The sequence below is a fragment of the Eschrichtius robustus genome, chromosome 20, assembly GCF_028021215.1.
Source record: "Eschrichtius robustus isolate mEscRob2 chromosome 20, mEscRob2.pri, whole genome shotgun sequence".
In the NCBI taxonomy this organism is placed as follows: Eukaryota; Metazoa; Chordata; class Mammalia; order Artiodactyla; family Eschrichtiidae; genus Eschrichtius; species Eschrichtius robustus.
The window spans coordinates 66,780,100-66,797,593 of NC_090843.1; the positions used below are offsets into that span (position 1 = coordinate 66,780,100).

At 44.3% G+C, this 17,494-nt stretch overlaps 1 protein-coding gene across 2 annotated transcripts in view; it reads left to right on the top strand.

Annotated features, from left to right (window-relative positions):
• Positions 1 to 8,060, top strand: part of LOC137754327 (disintegrin and metalloproteinase domain-containing protein 21-like) — a 54,662-nt gene extending 46,602 nt beyond the window's left edge. The window contains exons 1-2 of one of the 2 annotated variants that reach the window (XM_068529877.1): positions 2,278 to 2,387; positions 4,990 to 8,060. In XM_068529877.1, coding sequence (XP_068385978.1) covers positions 5,055 to 7,274 — 2,220 coding nt within the window. In that variant the 5' untranslated portion in view covers positions 2,278 to 2,387; positions 4,990 to 5,054 and the 3' untranslated portion in view covers positions 7,275 to 8,060. Of the gene's footprint in view, positions 1 to 2,277; positions 2,388 to 4,989 lie in introns of those variants that run through there. The other variant, XM_068529876.1, reaches the window with a different exon arrangement.
• The last annotated feature ends 9,434 nt before the right edge of the window (positions 8,061 to 17,494 follow it).

Below are 17,494 nucleotides of genomic sequence, written 5' to 3' on the forward strand. Positions count from 1 at the left end.
CCTTCCTTGGCCTGAAGGACACTTGACGTCCCATCCGATCTTACTTCTCTCTCTATCACTCAGGGTCAGAGCTGCATCAGGACTGACATCACTCAGCATCACAAACATACTTTCCTAAAAACAAATTCCATGCAAATGGAATCCATTTTCGATGACTGCTTTTTAGGTGACCTGAAAGAACTGAAAAAATACCTTAGCATAGTTATTGATAATATGAACCGGCTTCTTTGGGCAAATATAAAATATAAAATAACAACGGCAATGGTCAGTTTTATGTGTCAGCTAGCCTGGGCTCCCTCTCCAGTTATTCTGGAGATCAATCCCTAATCCAGGTGTTACCCCGAAGCTATTTTGTAGATGTTGTTAAATTCTACCATCATTTTACTCTAATCTAGGAATATTATCCTAGATAACCTGGTTGGGCTTGATTCAATCACAACAGACCCGAAGAAGATGCAGTTCCACAGTGGACAGCAGCTTCATCTACTACTCGAGATTTCCAGCCTGGCCTTCCTGACGTCTGGCCCCATGAAGGTTGTATGTCTCCAACCGGCCACACGGCCTCCATCCTCCAGAGCTCGCAGCACAGCGGGGTGTCCATCAGGCTCTGCTGGAAGCCACAGGTCAGGGTGGTGACCCCACAATAGTTTGATCAGGACAAGTTCAAACTCCACATCCCGTTGTGTCTAAACAAACATCACTCCCTTGAGTACTTATGTCCACTTACCTTCCCCAGTGAGTGCACGTGCAGAGGACAGCAGGCACATCCTGGTCCACAGCAAGTCTGAAAGTCCCATCACACCTTCCCAGGTGCCTGCGGCAGCCACAGCCTGGGCCACACCTGAGCTCCAGGTAAAGGGTCTGCCCCTGGGGTTTAGACCACAGAAGGGGCATGACCCCTTTTCAGATAGTGGAAGGAGAAAGGGTTTGGGGACAAAAAGATGAAGGAGAAAGAAAGCTGATTCACAGGAGAGACAGCCTGATCAATGTTCACTGTTCAGCATTGAGTCTGGTGAGAGGAGGTTTAGATTTAAAATCCGTCAGCTTCTCTCAGGGACTGGCCCGGCCTTAGGCTCCGTCTGGCTGGGACCAGGACAGCAAAGACTGTCCTTGTGTAGGATTTCTGTTGAGGTCTGCTCTTCCAGTCTGATGGGAAACCAGCAACCAGCTCCCTCAGGCTCCCTCACACCCCTGCTCCTGGTGACCATCAGCAGTCATTACTGGCTCTGTAAGTGGGACTCTGCATTGGTGCACGTGAGACTGTATGCTCATGTTAGAGCAGAAGTTTCTAATCAGAAATCTGTAGTTGACAAACAATTACAAACGTAGAGAGGGTCTGCGAGAAATGGTGAGACGCAGAGGGAACCACAGGCTCTGGCAGGAAACCTCTACCTCCATCCGCACCTGCTCGTGTGGCTGGTCTCTGTGCTCAGTGGGTCCTGAGCATCCCCTGGTGGCCTCAGCCCTGCCTCATGGTCCTCAGTGAGACCTGCAGCCCAGCCCCTCCTGTCTCCCTGCAGGGAAGTTTCTGTCTGGGCTCACCCTGACCTCCCCTCCCTGTGTCCCTCGAACGGTCTGCAGCCATGCCCTCGGTGGTTACAGAGCTCAGCTGCAGGGAGAACTGGTTCCTGGATGTGTCTCTGGAGATGGGGAGTTAACTCCTAGGGGCTGGGGCTGGGGCTGAGTCGTCATTCTAGCATATTCCTGATGACCCGTGCAGCCCCCACCCCAAGGGCTGATGGATCCCAGCTCCAGCAATAACCACTGGTTGGGATGAGGAATCCAGAGACAGCACAGGTGAGGGAGAGGGTCTGCAAGGTGTAGTCCTGGGCCCAACTCCTGTACCTGCACCTGGGACAGGACACCTGGGCACGAGGAGAATCAGTCGCCGTCAGTCACCTGTGGCCACAACCATCCCCGCAGACCCGTGTCTGACACCTGCGACCCTCACTTTGGGGAGGTGTCACCAGGCGGAGGAGAAGAACCCACAGCCTCCTCTTCTTCCGGACCACAGCCCTGCCTTCCCCAGAGACCTCAGCCCTGTCTGCGGAGGGAGCTGTGAGCTCCCGCAGCCCAGGGGTGGACTTTACCCTCGAGCTTGAAGAGGAATTTTCATATTGGAAGCCTTGTCCTGAGAAGTGGGGAGGGACTGAAGAACCCCTTTTCTGTTATTTCTTATTATTGCTAACCAACATATAATCATTCTCCCCACTTTCTAAGGACTCAGATTGTTTTCTATCCATAATGGCCCTTTTCTCCTTTCTTTTCAGTTAGTTTTTGCAGGTGTTAAGTGGAAGAAATAGTCCTACTCTATTTTCTGATGTTTGAGAGCTGGCACCTTAAAGTTCACTCCTCTCTTCGTCCTCTGCCCACTGCTGGGAAATTTGGTAAGAAGCACAGCTTCTCCCTCCTTCGATGCAGGTGGGAGATCAAAACCACATGAGCCCCGCCCGTGAGCACAACACTTACCCTCCCACACCCAGGAACCACATTAAAAACCCTAATCCGTCTCCATTGCTGGTGCTATCAAACCATTTCTGATGTGCTTGAGAGGTCTGCCCTGCTCTCAACAGACACCTCAATGATGGAGGTGATACATTTTCCAAATTCCTTTCATGTGTGCCTGTGGCATCATCAGACTGAGCTTCTATGTCGAGCTTTGGTCGGGGATGGGTGTCACTGTGCATTGCCTTGATGTCCACTATTAATACTGCTGGTGCTGTGAGTGTGGTGTCGAGTCAGCAAGCACCACCACCACGGCCTTCCTTCTCTCGCTTTGGGTGTGTGACGCCGGTGTTGCCTGATACCCATCATGCGCTTTAAAGCGCTGCTTGCTGGCTCGTTGTGCTCTGAGCTGTGCCGTGCACTGCCGCGTTGCTGGCTGCAGCAGAGCCTCTTGTATGGACTCAGCCAACTTCCTTCAGAAGTTTTGATAATTAATTGGTATTTATGGACAGGAGTAAACAGTCGTAAGGGACTCTGCCTTCTGTGCATGGGAGTGTTTTCCTCCTATGGCAGCACATCTTCCTAATTCAGAGGTTTCAGGGTTAAGCATAGAATCATGAGGCAGAGATGGGCTGGGGGAGACTGCTCTAAGGAGAGGAAGCCCCAGACCCCGGCAGGGAACAGCCCTGAACCTCCCTCTGCGCCTGCTCCCACGATCAGCCTTGTGCTGGCAGCGCTGACCTCCCTCTGAGGCCCTGAGATCTCCTGGGAGACCCTGGCTGTTCCCCGCAGCCCCCACACCTGCCCTTGCGAGGCTTGTGTCTGGCTCACCACGCACTCGGACTGCAGTGTCTCGGGCACAGCCGTACCTGCCTGCACTCCTGGCCTTGGAACTGCACAGCTGTGAGAACACTTGCTTCTCGGTTGTGTCCCTGGAGATGCTGACTGAGGACTGGAGGTCATGCTGTCCTGAGTGTGCCCCTGAGCCCAGGCCACAGCAGCCACTCCGGCCCCTTCCCTGGGTGAATGTGGATCCACCACAGGGAATATTCTGAACCTGGGAACATGTAGATGACACAGGTGAGGCTGAGCCTCTCCATGGAGACCACCTCTCCCTCATGCCTTTGTACGATGTGGTTCTCAGCCTGGCTACCTGAGAAGAGAGAAAACTCCTGAGTCACACAGGCACATGGCCTCATCCCATCATCCCATTTCTGAAGGAAAAGTCTGATTCTCTTCAAGTGGTTTAAGATACGCAGTTAAGTCAGACTTCTCATCATGACGCGTAGGCGGACAGAAGGGCTTGTGGCCTCCGGATTCTGAGGGGGGAATTAGCGCAAGTCTGTAGTACTGTACCTATGAAACTGGGCCTTACGAAAGCATTTCATGCTGAAGAAAGCACCTTAATGGAAGACATAGGATGAAAAAACAAGTTAGAGTGCATTGTCAGCTAACAGACACCGAAGGAGATTGTGAGATGTAATTTTACAGTAGGATGAAAACAGGCCCAGATAGAAGATGGGAGAAGAAGAAAGAAATGAGAAGCAAAAACGTAAAAGCCATATGTGTAAGCGTAATTAAATGGTGAGCAGAGGGAAAAGAGTACATCATCTTGTACAGGGTATAGATTAAAAGTGTAGAATTAGCATTCAGAAGGTCAGTGGGAACTCGTTTGAGAGAGCAGAATGGTGAGGACTCAGAGTGAAGCCCTGGGGCTGCACGGGGGGGTAAGGGGAGCATCATTAGATTTTATGGGTCAGGTATCCTCATCCTATGCTCTGCGAAAGCCCTACTGTGGGAGTGAAAGAGCGTCTAACTCTCGCCCTATCAGGGGGGAAGATTGGCCGACGTGTTAGGTCCATCAGGGAGGAGCAGGCCCAGTTGGGATGGGGAGGAATACAGAACAGCAGGCAGACGGCAAGGAGTAAACGTCCTACCTTGGAAGTTCATCCCCGATCACATTCGGTTTAGATGGCAGGACTGTGTTTGTAAATTAAAAGGGAAATATTCATAGTCTGGAGGACAATGAAATATTTCTTCTGATCATGACCTGGTACTAGCTTTTTTTCCTCCTCTCAAAACAAGTACAAAATTTCCCAAGAGTGAAATATTTGTTCTCTCACATTGGGCACCAACAGAGAGAAGGGATCAGCACATGCATAGGAGGAACCTACCACGTCCAGGAAAGAACCACGGCAAAGGACAGAGGGAACGCCCCTGGGGCTCTCACGTGGTCAGGAGTGGTGTCTCTTCTCACCCGCTGGGGCAAGGAAAATAAAATCTGATGATTAAGGGAGCATTAGATGGTGCACTCTGAAGGGTTTCACAGAGCACTGAGGAACAATGACTCCTACTCTAGATGCTGACCCAGTAAGCCCTCAATTCCATGGTAGCACTCATGGACATAGCCCTCCGCTCTCCCACCTCAGCCCTGGCTGAGTTCATATCCAGACGCATCCACTGCCACGCCCTGGGACTGTTACCTAATCCCATTAGGAGACCCACCCAGCAACCTCTTTTTCTCTGTCACTGTCTCCTTTGTAGGAGGTGGCCACAGCAGATGGTGTAGACCTGGCTCCTCTGGGATCCTGCTTTTAACTCATTGGTAGATGTCCCTGAGCAAGGCCCCAAGGCTGGCAGAGGGCCAGGTCACCCTGGGGGCAGCTGTCGTGCTGCTTGGACTCTGGGCAGTACTGGCTCCAGTCCAGTGCTCTCAAGGCCGTCCTTCATGGCGCTACATCTCTTCGGAGTTGGTGATACCCAGGAAGGAGTTGCACCGAGGCAAGGGTGTTCAGACGCCGGGCTGGCTCTCCTACAGCCTGCATTTTGGGGGCCAGAGGCACGTTATCCACATGCGGCGCAAGAAGTTATTTTGGCCCGGACACCTGCTGCTGATGACTCAGGATGACCAAGGAGCCTTGCAGATGGACTACCCCTTCGTCCCTTCAGATTGTTACTACCTTGGCTACCTGGAGGAGATTCCTTTTTCCATGGTCACCGTGGACACGTGCTATGGGGGTCTTGAAGGTATTATGAAGTTGGATGACCTTGCATATGAAATCAAACCCCTCAAGGATTCGGAAAGGTTTGAACATGTGGTTTCTCAGATAGTGGCAGATGCCAGTGCAACAGGACCTGCATATGGACCGGGACACAAGGAGGATAGACACCCACTGTTCCCTGAAGCTGATGTCAGTGTAGCCCCCAGGAGTGGTGCTAGGGTGTTTGCAGCACATAAGGGAATTATGAAAGGATTTGTTCAATATTCTAATTCAATGTATCATGTATACAACAATGTGTCTAAGTGTGTAGAAACCCTGGTACATATGTGTAGTATAGTGGACTCCTTTCAACAAGGTCTTGCTGTAAGGTTCTATCTGGTTGCAGTGGTACTATTTAATGAAAGAGATCCAACTGTCATGAATGACTATAGAGTACCAGGTGGTGCATATGCTCGTTATCATGCAAACAATTTCAGACTAGTTACAGAAACCACTTCATCCTTGATAGTAATTCGTGATGGACCACGACCAGGTCAATTTGAGCCAGAGACCTATACTATGTGTACAACTGATCGTAGTCTACTCTTCGTTGGTTATCTAGGCAGACATTATTTAATATTAGCTATCGTATCAACCCAACTCATTGGGAGAAGTTTTGGTCTGTGGTATGATGGTGATAACTGCTATTGCATGAGAAGGAGCACCTGCCTTATGGCAAAATACCCAGCCTTGACAGATGCCTTCAGTGACTGTTCCATTGGGCATTGGTGGAACATAGTAGGACTACGGGGCAGTTGTATATTTAACACAACGGTGAGCTATTTTAATGAAAGCCTGATAAAGATGCGTTGTGGAAACTATATAGTGGAGGATTGGGAGCAATGTGACTGTGGCTCCTTCAAGCAGTGTTACAGCAACAAATGCTGTGAGTATGACTGCATGTTGGAGGAAGGGGCTACTTGTGATGAAGGACTATGCTGTACAAACTGTACCTACTCTGAACCTGGGACACTCTGCAGACCAATCCAGAATACATGTGATCTTCCAGAGTACTGTTTTGGAACAACCAGTCAATGCCCAGAAGATTTTTATATGCAGGATGGAACGCCCTGTACTGAAGAAGGCTACTGCTATCATGGAAACTGCACTGACCGCACAATGCACTGCAGAGAAATCTTTGGAAGACACGCTATTAACGCTCATGACGTCTGCTATACAATAAATAGAAAAGCCAATCGATTTGGGCACTGTACAAGAAATGATAGGGTGTTGAACTATGCTGCTTGTGGAGAAGAAGACACAAAATGTGGAAGGCTGCAGTGTAGCAATGTCACTCGTGTTCCCCGGTTGCAGGAACATGTTTCATTCCACCAGTCAAAGATCTCAGGGGTCTGGTGTTGGGGAGTAGGCAGTCACTATTCCCCAGAAACAACTGATGTTGGTCATGTGAGAAGTGGTACCCCCTGCGCTCCTGAGAGGTTCTGTCTCAATAGCGCCTGCAATGCTCGTATAGATGCAATAACTTATGACTGTCCCCCTAAGAAATGCAATCATAGAGGAATTTGCAACAATAGAAGGAATTGCCATTGCCATGTAGGCTGGGAGCCTCCACTGTGCTTAAAGAGAGGTCCTGGAGGGAGCATGGACAGCGGACCCAGTTCAAGAAGAATTCGCTCAGTAAAAACAAGCCAAGCATCAATCCTATATTTGAAACTGGTCTTTGGTCGCATTTATACCTTCATAGCCGCACTCCTCTTTGGTGTGGCCACCAATGTTAAAAATGTCAAGACCTCCAGAGTTAAGGAAGTGATAGTAGGTGATAAATAAATTATAAACCAGCCTCCCGACCCCTGTACAACCACTGGTAATATAGAAGTAATATCAATATATATGATGAAATCAGTAATAAGATGGCAAAGCTGAATATCATGTTCTAGAAGTCTGCAGGCGATGACAGGGGATTTCCGTACATCAGGGGCGGTCAAGAGGCATCGATGTTCTCACATCAGGTCTCTTTGATAGGTCACTGATCAGGGCTGTGAGATAAATCTTGAAAAACCACTTGTTGGTGCCCTCTAATATTTTGTAAACTCTAAGAGAGCAAATTGAGCTTGAGACTTTGGCCCGGAGAGAGACCTGAGTCAGCAGCTGGGTCTTGACCTGAGTTCACTGGTCCCAGTAATAACAAAAATTTTCATGGGCTTCTTTAGGGGCAGATTCATAACATTTCTCCAAATTAGTGCTCTTGAACACTGGGGTTTTCTGCTTCCTCTATTTAATCTCTTCTTCTCTAAACCCAAAGTGGGTTCAGGGTACTAGAGGGCCCCTCCCAACCAGCACTGTCTGTCTCCTTCTGGGGTGGCTGTGGTCTGTGGGGTGAGAGTGATGTGGGCTCAGTTCCCACCTAGCATAAACTAGGACACTCTGGAGAGCATATTTCCCAAGGTGGGACACGGAGATCAGGAGGCTGAATGTAGCATTCACTGAAATTCCATCAGAAAGTTAGGTAGAAATGCCTATCAGTGACTCTGGCATCCAGAGGGAGTCCTGTGAATGTTAATCCCTCCCTTCCTTCTTGCATCTACATTTCAGTGCACTTTCAGTGAATGTAAGCTGAGTAATTCCTGATGAATAACAGACACTAGTCTTTATTTTATTTTATTTTTTATTTAACATCTTTGTTGGGGTATAATTGCTTCACAATGTTGTGTTAGTTTCTGCTGTATAACAAAGTGAGTCAGCTGTACGTATACATATATCCCCATATCCCCTCCCTCTTGCGTCTCCCTCCCACCCTCCCTATCCCACCCCTCTAAGTGGTCACAAAGCACCGAGCTGATCTCCCTGTGCTATGCGGCTGCTTCCCACTAGCTAGCTATGTTACATTTGGTAGTGTATATATGTCCATGCCACTCTCTCACTTCGTCCCAACTTACCCTTCCCCCTCCCCGTGTCCTCAAGTCCATTCTCTACGTCTGCGTCTTTATTCCTGTCCTGCCCCTAGGTTCTTCAGAACCATTTTTTTTTTTAGATTCCATATATATGCAGACACCAGTCTTTACCCCTGTGGGGAAGGAAAACCAGTCTCCTTCTGTATCTAAATAATGTTCAACGAACTAAATATTATTTTATAATATGATGTAAAATTAATAAAGTAAAATGTCTAAGTAAAAAGAAGCATTTTTATTATAAAGTAACGCAAAATTATATTGACTTTTCCCCATGTAATACAGGTACATGACATAGAATTAAAAAGACAAAAATCTCCCACCAGCCGAAGGACTTACACTTCCCACATAGTCCACAGAAAACCACTTTTGGTCATAACATTTGTTCCCAGGGTTTTCCTAAATGCACTCAGTTATAGCTGTGCTGCTTCTACAAACACTTTTGAAACCCTACCCTCTCATCTTCAAGTGCATCTTGATGGGCCTGTCTTTGAAACTCCTTCCAATTTCCAACGTTCCGTCTGCACTGAAGTCCTCCATTGTTCTGCCGCTGCCAGTGCGTTCCATTCTTTTATCGGTGAACATTAAAGAGAAATTTAAATGAGAGATCAGATGAATTCAGTACCCACCCACTTCCACACCCTTGATGTTAACTGTGTTGTGGATGCAGCACCACCCTCCTCCTGCCTTTTGCTCCTGCAGCCTTCGGAGCAGACCTCCCCACTGGCTTGTGTGTGTGTGTGTGTGTGTGTGTGTGTGTGTGTGTGGGGTCTCCCTACCGGGGATCATCTGCCCTCTCCCTGGGGCTCTTTTGCATTTCAAGCTCAGTGTTGGATGAACACCAAGTCCTGATCTCCTTTGAACTCTTTCCGTTGTCCTCTTTTCTTCTCTTTCTGACTCTTGGTCCTCACATCATGTCTCATGGTTTGGCTAACAGATTCAGACTGAAGTCCAGAGATGTGTCTGAAAATTTATGGAGGTTCTGAGTAATGTGACTTTCCTCCAGAGAGGAGTGACCCCACCAACACCCGTAGATCACCTTGCTCCAGTTAGGGACTGAGCTACTTCAGGCTGGGTTCCAGGGTGTTTGAGGGCTGCTCTGTTGATGGTTTTCTCTCATTCACAGCCCAGCCTTCCAGGGGCTCCAGTGAGAGTCTCGGCCTTTTCTCCTCAGGAGGCAGTAAAGTCCAACGTCTGACCTAAACTCTAACCAGACTAAAGAGCATTTGGCTTGGGCTGGCTTTTTACTTCCCTTTGAACCTCCTTTTATTTAAACTTTATTTATTTAAAATTAATTTTTATTGAGATAGAATTGACGTATAACATCATATAAATGTTGGTGTACAAAGTGGTGATTGCATACATTTATACATTGTAACATGATTACCACCATAGCTTTAGCTAACACCTCTATCACCTCACATAATTATAATTTCTATTTTGTGATGATAACACGATTTAGTCTCTTAGAAACTTTTAAGTTTACAATACAGTGTTGTTGACTGTAATCACTGTTCTTGCCTTAGATCTCCAGGACTTGTGTACCTACAAGTTGCAAATCGTACCCTAAAACCTGTCTCCCCAATTCCCCCACCCCCTAGCCTCTCTTAGTCATAATTCTACTCTCTGTTTTTACATTTCCTCTTTCTTTTACATTTCACATAGAAGTGGTATCATACAGGACTTCCATGGTGGTGCAGTGGTTAAGAATCTGCCTGCCAATGCAGGGGACACGGGTTCGAGGCCTGGTCCGGGAAGATCCCACATGCTGCGGAGCAACTAAGCCCATGCGCCATAACTACTGAGCCTGCGCTCTAGAGCCCGTGAACCACAGCTACTGAGCCCATGTGCCGCAACTACAGAAGCCAATGTGCCTGGAGCCTGTGCTCTGCAACAAGAGAAGCCACTGCAATGAGAAGCCCGTGCACTGCAACGAAGAGTAACCCCCGCTCGCTGCAACTAGAGAGAAAGCCTGCATGCAGCAACAAAGACCCAACACAGCCAAAAAAAAAAAAAAAAAAAAAAGAAAAAGAAGTGGTATCATACAGTATTTGTCTTTCTCTCCACATCCTCACCAACACTTGTCATCACTTGTCTTCTTGATGGTGGCCATTCTAACGGGTGTGAGGTGATAGCTCCTTATGATTTTGAGTTACAATTCTCTGATGATTAGTATCATGGAGCATTTTTATGCACCTGTTGGCCTTATGGATGTCTTCTTTGGAAACATGTCCATTCTGTTCCTCTGCCCTTTTTATAATTAATTGGTTTTGGTTTTTTGTGATTGAGTGCATGAGTCCCTTATATAATTTTGATAGTAACTCCTTATCTGATACATGGTGGACAGATAATTTCTCACATTCCATAAGTTGCCTTTTCATATTCCTGATTGTTTCTTCGGCTGTGCAGAAGCTTTTTAGTTTGATGTAGTTTCCCTCGATCCTTTTGCTTTCATTGCTTATGCTTTTGGTGTCATAGCTAAAAAATCATTGGCAAGACCACTGTCAGAAGCTTCTTCCTTAGGTTGTCTTTTAGGAGTTTCATGGTGTCAGGGCTTATGTTCAGGTCTTTAATCCATTTGAGTTAATTTTTGTAAGTGATGTAAGTAGGGGTCCAATTTCCTTTTTCTACATGTGGTTATCTAGTTATCTCAACACCGTATGTTTTTTAAAAAATATTTTATTTATTTATTTATTTTTATTTTTGGCTGCGTTGGGTCTTCGTTGCTGCATGGGGCTTTCTATAGTCGTGGCGAGCGGGGGCTACTCTTCATTGCGGTGCACAGGCTTCTCATTGCAGTGGTTTCTCTTCTTGCGGAGCACGGGCTCTAGGCACGCGGGCTTCCATAGTTGTGTGGCTGGTGGGCTCTAGAGCACAGCTCAGTAGTTGTGGCGCACAGGCTTAGTTGCTCCGTGGCACGTGGGATCTTCCTCGACCAGGGCTCCAACCCCGTGTCCCCTGCATTGGCAGGCAGATCCTTAACCACTGTGCCACCAGGGAAGCCCCTCTCAACACCATATGTTGAAGAGACTATTCCTTCCCCATGGATTGTTCTTGGCTCCCTTGACAAATGTTAGTTGACCGTATACCTGAGGGTGTGCTACTGGGCTCTCTTTTCTGACCCATTGGTCTATGTGTCAACTTGTATGCCGTTACCATACTGTTTTAATTACTATAGCTTGGTAGTATATATTAAAATCAGTAATGCAGTGCCTCTGGCTTTATTTTTCTTTCTCATGATTGCAATGGCTATTTGTGGTCTTTTGTGGTACTGTACAAATTTGAGGGTTGTTTGTTCAATTTCTGTTTAAAAAAGGGATTGCATTGCATTTCTAAATTGCTTTGGGTAGTATGGACATCTTCATAATATTAACTTTTCCAGTCCATGAGCACAAGATAACTTCTCATTTATTTGGGTCTTCAATTTCTTTCATCAATGTCTAATAGTATTTCAGTGCACAGATCTTTCATGTACTTGGTTAACTTTATTCCTAGGTATTTTATTCTTTCTGATGAAATTGTAAAAGCATTATTTTCTTTTTTAATAAATAAATTTAATTAACTTATTTATTATTATTTTTGGCTGTGTTGGGTCTTTGTTGCTGCGCACGGGCTTTCTCTAGTTGTAGTGAGCAGGGGTCACTCTTCGTTGCGGTGCACGGGCTTCTCACTGTGGTGGCTTCTCTTGTTGCAGAGCACGGGCTCTAGGCACACGGACTTAGTTGCTCCGCGGGATGTGGGATCTTCCCAGACCAGGGCTAGAACCCATGTCCCCTGCATTGGCAGGGGGATTCTTAACCACTGCGCCACCAGGGAAGCCCCAAAAGCATTGTTTTCTTAACTTTTAGTTCTAAAAGTTTGTTGTAAATGTATAAAAGTACAATTGACTTTTGTATATTAATTTTGTAGCCTGCAAGTTCCCTGAAATTGTTTATTAGTTTTCACAACTTTTTGATGGGGCCTTCAGGGTTTTCTGTAAATAATATCATGTCTTCTGCAAACAGAGACGGTCTTTCTTTTTCCTTTCTGATTTGGATATATTTTGTTTATTTTCTTGCCTAATTGCTCTGACTAAAACATCTGGTGCCCTGTCAAATAAAAGTGGTGAGACTGGGAATCCTTGTCTTGTTCCTCATCTTAGGAGAAACACTTTTAGCTTTTAGCTGTGGAGTATGATGTTAGCTCTGAGTTTATCAAATGTGCCTTGGTTATGTTGTGAAATATTCTCTCTGTACCCATTTTTAAAAATATTTATTTATTTATTTTTATTTTTGGGCCATGCTGTGCAGCTTGTGGGATCTCAGTTCCCCGACCCCAGGCCCTGGCAGTGAAAGCCCGGAATCCTAACCACTAGGCCACCAGGGAACTCCCTCTCTGTTCCCATTTTTAAAAGAGAGTTTACCCTGAGTGGATGTTGAATTTTGTCAAATGCTGTTTCTGCATCTATTGAGATGATCATATGGAATCACCGTCCCTGGAATAAATCGCACGTGATCATGGTGGATGGTCCATGCAATGACTTGGTGAATTCAGTTAGCTGAGAATTCATGCATCCATATTCATCAGCTTTATTGGCCTGTACTCTTTTTTTCTCAAGTAGTGTCCTTTGTGGTTTTGGTGTCAGAATAATGCTGCCCTCATAAAATTAGTAGAAATCATTCCCTCTTCTAGTTTTTAGAAGAGTTTGTGAAAAATTGGTATTAATTCTTTTTTAACTGTCAGGTAGAATTCATTAGTGAAGCCATCTGGTCATAAAATTTTATTTGTTGTAAGGTTTTTGATCACTGATTCAATCTCTTCACTCATTATTGGTCTTTTCAGATTTTCTATTCCTTCATGAACCAATCTGGGTTGGGCCAAAAGTCAAGGAGTTTGTCAGTTACGTTTTCTAGGGTATCCGCTCTGTTGGTGAGTTACTGTTGATAGCAACCTCTCATGATCTTTTGTATATCTGTGATATCAGTTGTAGTGTCTCCCCTTTTATGTCTACTTTATTTATTTTGAGTCCTCACTCTTGGTGGGTCTACCTAAAGGTTTGTCTATCTTCATTACCTTTTCCAAAAATACAGCGTTTAATTTCATTGTCTTTTTATCTCGATTTCATTTATTTCCACTCAAATCTTTGTTACTTCCTTCCTTTTACTAATTTTGGGCTTAGTTTGCTCTTCTCTTTCTAGGCCTTGATGTGTAAAATTAGTTTGTTTCTTGAAGATCTTTCTTGTTTCTTAAAGTAGGTATTTATTGTTATAAACTTTCCTCTTAGAACTGCTTTTGCTGTGTCCCACAAGTTTTGGTATACTGAATTCCCATTTTTATTTGTCTGTAGATATTTTATAATCTCTCTTTTGCTGTCTTCTTTGACCCACTGGTGTTGTTCAATAGCATGTGTTTTAATCTCGAATATTTATGAATTTTCTACTTTTCTCTTTCTAGTTGATTTCTAGTTTTGTACATTGTGGTCAGAAAAAAATGCTTGATGTCATTTCAGTCTTCTTAAGTTTATTACGACTTGTTTTGTAGTCTAACATATGGTTATTCATCTTGGAGAATGTTCCTTGTGTGCCCGAGAAGAAAGCACATCCTGCGGTTTTGGGGTGCAGTGTTCTGTAAGGGTCTGTTACGTCCATCTGGTTTCACGTGTAGTTTAAGAGCATTGCTTTTTAAATTGATTTTCGGTCTAGATGATCTGTCCATTCTTGAAGGTGGGGTATTGAAGTTCCCTACTGTTATTGTGTTGCTGCCAATTTCTCTTTTGAGGTCTGTTAATATTTGCTTAATATCCTATGTTGGGTGCCTAAGTATTTACAAATGTTATATCATCTTTTTGGGTTGAGCCTTTTTTCATTATAGGCTGAACAGTCTCTTATTATAGTTTTAGGCGTAAAGCTTTTTTTTTTTGCCTGAAATAAACATGGCTACCCCTGCTTTCTTTTGGTTTCCAGTTGCACAAAAGGAAATGCAAATGGAAATTCCTTCACTTTCAGTTTGTTTGTGTCTTTAGAGCTGAAGTGAGACTTTTATTGGCAGTGTATAGCCAGGTCTTGTTTTTAATCCATTCTGCCACTCAGTATCTTTGCATGAGAATTTAGCCCAAGTAAATTTAAAGTAATTATTGACAGGTAAAAACTTATATGGCCATTTCATTCACTGCTTTCTGGCTCTTTTGTACTGCCTTTGTTTCTTTCTTTCTTTCTTTTTTTTTTATCTATCTATCTGTCTATCTATCTGTCTATCCATCTATGTATCTATCTATCTATTGGCTGCACCACCTGGCTCGTGGGATCTTAGTTCCCCAAGCAGGGATTGAACCTGCGCCCTCGGCAGTGAAAATGCCAAGTCCTAACCACTGGACTGCCAGGGAATTCCCGTGTTTCTATCTTCCTTATTCTCTTCTGTTGTGATTTGATGATTTTTCCGTAGTGATATGCTTTGAGTTCTTTCTCTTTCTCTTCTGTGGATCGATTATAAGTTTTTGCTTCATGGTTCCTATCAGGCTTGTAGAAAATAACTTACAACACTCTATTTTAAACTGACAACTTCCTAAATTCGAATGCATACTAGAGCTCTCCTTTTTTATTCTCTCTCCTACATTTTATGTTTTTTATATCAGAATTTACATCTTTCATCATGTATATTCACTAGTAGTTTATGCAATTATAGTTAATCTTATCACTTTTGTCTACAACCTCCACGCTAGATTTATAGGTGATTTAGCCACCAGCATTATAACATTAGAGTATTCTGAATTTATACATTTTCCTTTGCTGGTGAGATTTATATTTTTATGTTTTTCTGTTACTAATTAGCACCTTTTGTTTTGGCTTGAAGCATTTTCTTTAAGAATTTTTGTAAAACTTCTCTGGTGCTGATGAGCTCTTTTATATTTTGCTTGTCTCCAAAGCTCTTACTTCTGTTTCTAAGCTGGAGGACTACTTTTCTGGGTGGAGTATTCTTGGTTGGCAGGGTTTTTTTCTTTCATCACTTTGACTGTATCATGCCACTCCTTTCAGGCCTTCAAACTTTCTGCTGAGTAATCTGCTGATTGTCTTATGGGGGTTCCCATGCACATAACATCTTGCTCTTCTCTTGTTGCTTTTAAATTTTGACAGTTTAATTATACTTTGCTTCAGTGTGGGTCTCTTTGGATTCATCTTGTTTGGAACTATCTGGGCTTCCTGGATCTAGATATCCCTTTTTTCTCCAGGTTAGGTAAGTTTTCAGCCAATTAAAAAAAAAAAAACTTTCTGCCCTCTTCTCCCTCTGTTCCCCTCTGGAACCTGTATAATGTGATTATTGCTCCACCTGATGATGGCTGTATGTCCCTCTAGCTAGCTTCACTCTTTCATATATTTTGCACCTCTAATTGAGTATAATCCACTGCCCTGACTTTGAGTTCACTGATTCTTTCTCATGCTTCATCTAGTCTGTTGTTGACCCTCTTTACTGAATTCTTCAGTACAGTTATTGCGTTCTATAGCTCTGTAGTTTTTGTTTGGTACTTTCTTGTATTTTCTGTCTCTTTGTTGAAATTCTCACTTTGTTCACACATTGTTCTCCTGACCTCAGTGAGCATCTTTATGACCATCATTTGGAACACTATCAGGTAAATCACCGATCTCCATTTTTTTAAGGTCTGTGTCTGGACTTTTATCCTGATCTTTCTTTTCTTTGGTACACAATCCTCTGTTTCTTCATTTTCCTTGACTCTCTGTGTTAGTCTGTGCAGTAGGTAAAACCCACCTTCCTGTCTTGAAGGAGTGGCCTTGTGGAGGAGACAGAGCTTATTGTTCAACCTGCCCTAGTTCATGGTAAACTCTCAAACCTGTGTGATTGTCCAAGCTGTCATCTGTGTTCTCGGAGGCTCCTAGTAGTTGACAGTGTGCTAAGACTTGTCATTATCCCAGAGTGATGGATCTCAGTCATCACTTAAAAGCAGACTTCTTGGCAGATGTATCTCTCTTCGTGGTATGGAGGCATCTTTACAACACAATTTTCTCCTATGCTTATAAATTTCTTTGCAAAAGGGGAAATGTATACTTTATTTTTAGTCAGGGTGAGTTCCCTGCATCAGTCTGTCCTCAAGCAGCTTCAGCTCAAAGTAAGCATCGTGCCAGAGCAGCATACTGTGGGATGGCATCCTCTGAATTCCTTTACTTCCCCCACATCAAACTTCCCAGGATGTTTCACACAGTAAAGTTTTAGTTGGTGTCTGTGGAGAGAAGACTCATGTTAGTTGCTGAGAGTCAGAGGTCAGCAAAGGGAGGTAAGTATTTCGATTTGAATGAGAATAAATAAGAAGAAAAGAACAACTCTAAATACATTTTCCACATCCTCTGAAACCAAGCTCCTAGCCCTGGGAGTAGGTCCATACAATAAAATGTTTGACATTTATTTATCTCATGGAGACTTTTCATCTCTTTTCAAACATGTAAAGTAGACACGATTCGTCTTGTCTGATTCACATAGAAGCAGTATTTATTGCCAGTTGTGACTGTTAATCTTATGTGTCAAATTGGTTGGGCTGAAGGAGGCCCTGATAGATGGTAAAAGACTATTTTTTGGTGTGGTGTGAGCACGTTTCCAGGAGAAGGTAGCATTGAATTAGCTGACTGAGTAATGATGATCAAAAACACCCGTGTGTGTGGTCACTGTCAATTGATGTAGGCCTCGAAGAACAAAACAGGAGAGAAACGGAAAATCCTTTCTCTCTCCTGCTCCCAGACATTAGTACTCCTGGTTCTTGGACCTCCATATTCAGACTAGGACTTAAACATTTGGCTCCCCTCGTTCTCTCCCGGAACTGAAACAGTTTTCCAGCTTGCAAGTGGCAGATTTTAGGGCTCCAGCCTCCATAATTGCATGAACCAATGCCTGTCTGTCTATCTGTCTGTCTGTCTATCTATCTATCTATCTATCTATCTATCTATCTATCTATCTATCTATCATCATCATTATCTATCATACGTATGTATGTGTGTATAAGCTGTGTATGTATGTATGTATTAATATGTATGTATGTATGTGTGTATCTATATGTATGTATGTAAGATCTATTATCTATCTGTATGTATGTAGCGATCATCTATGTATGTATGTATG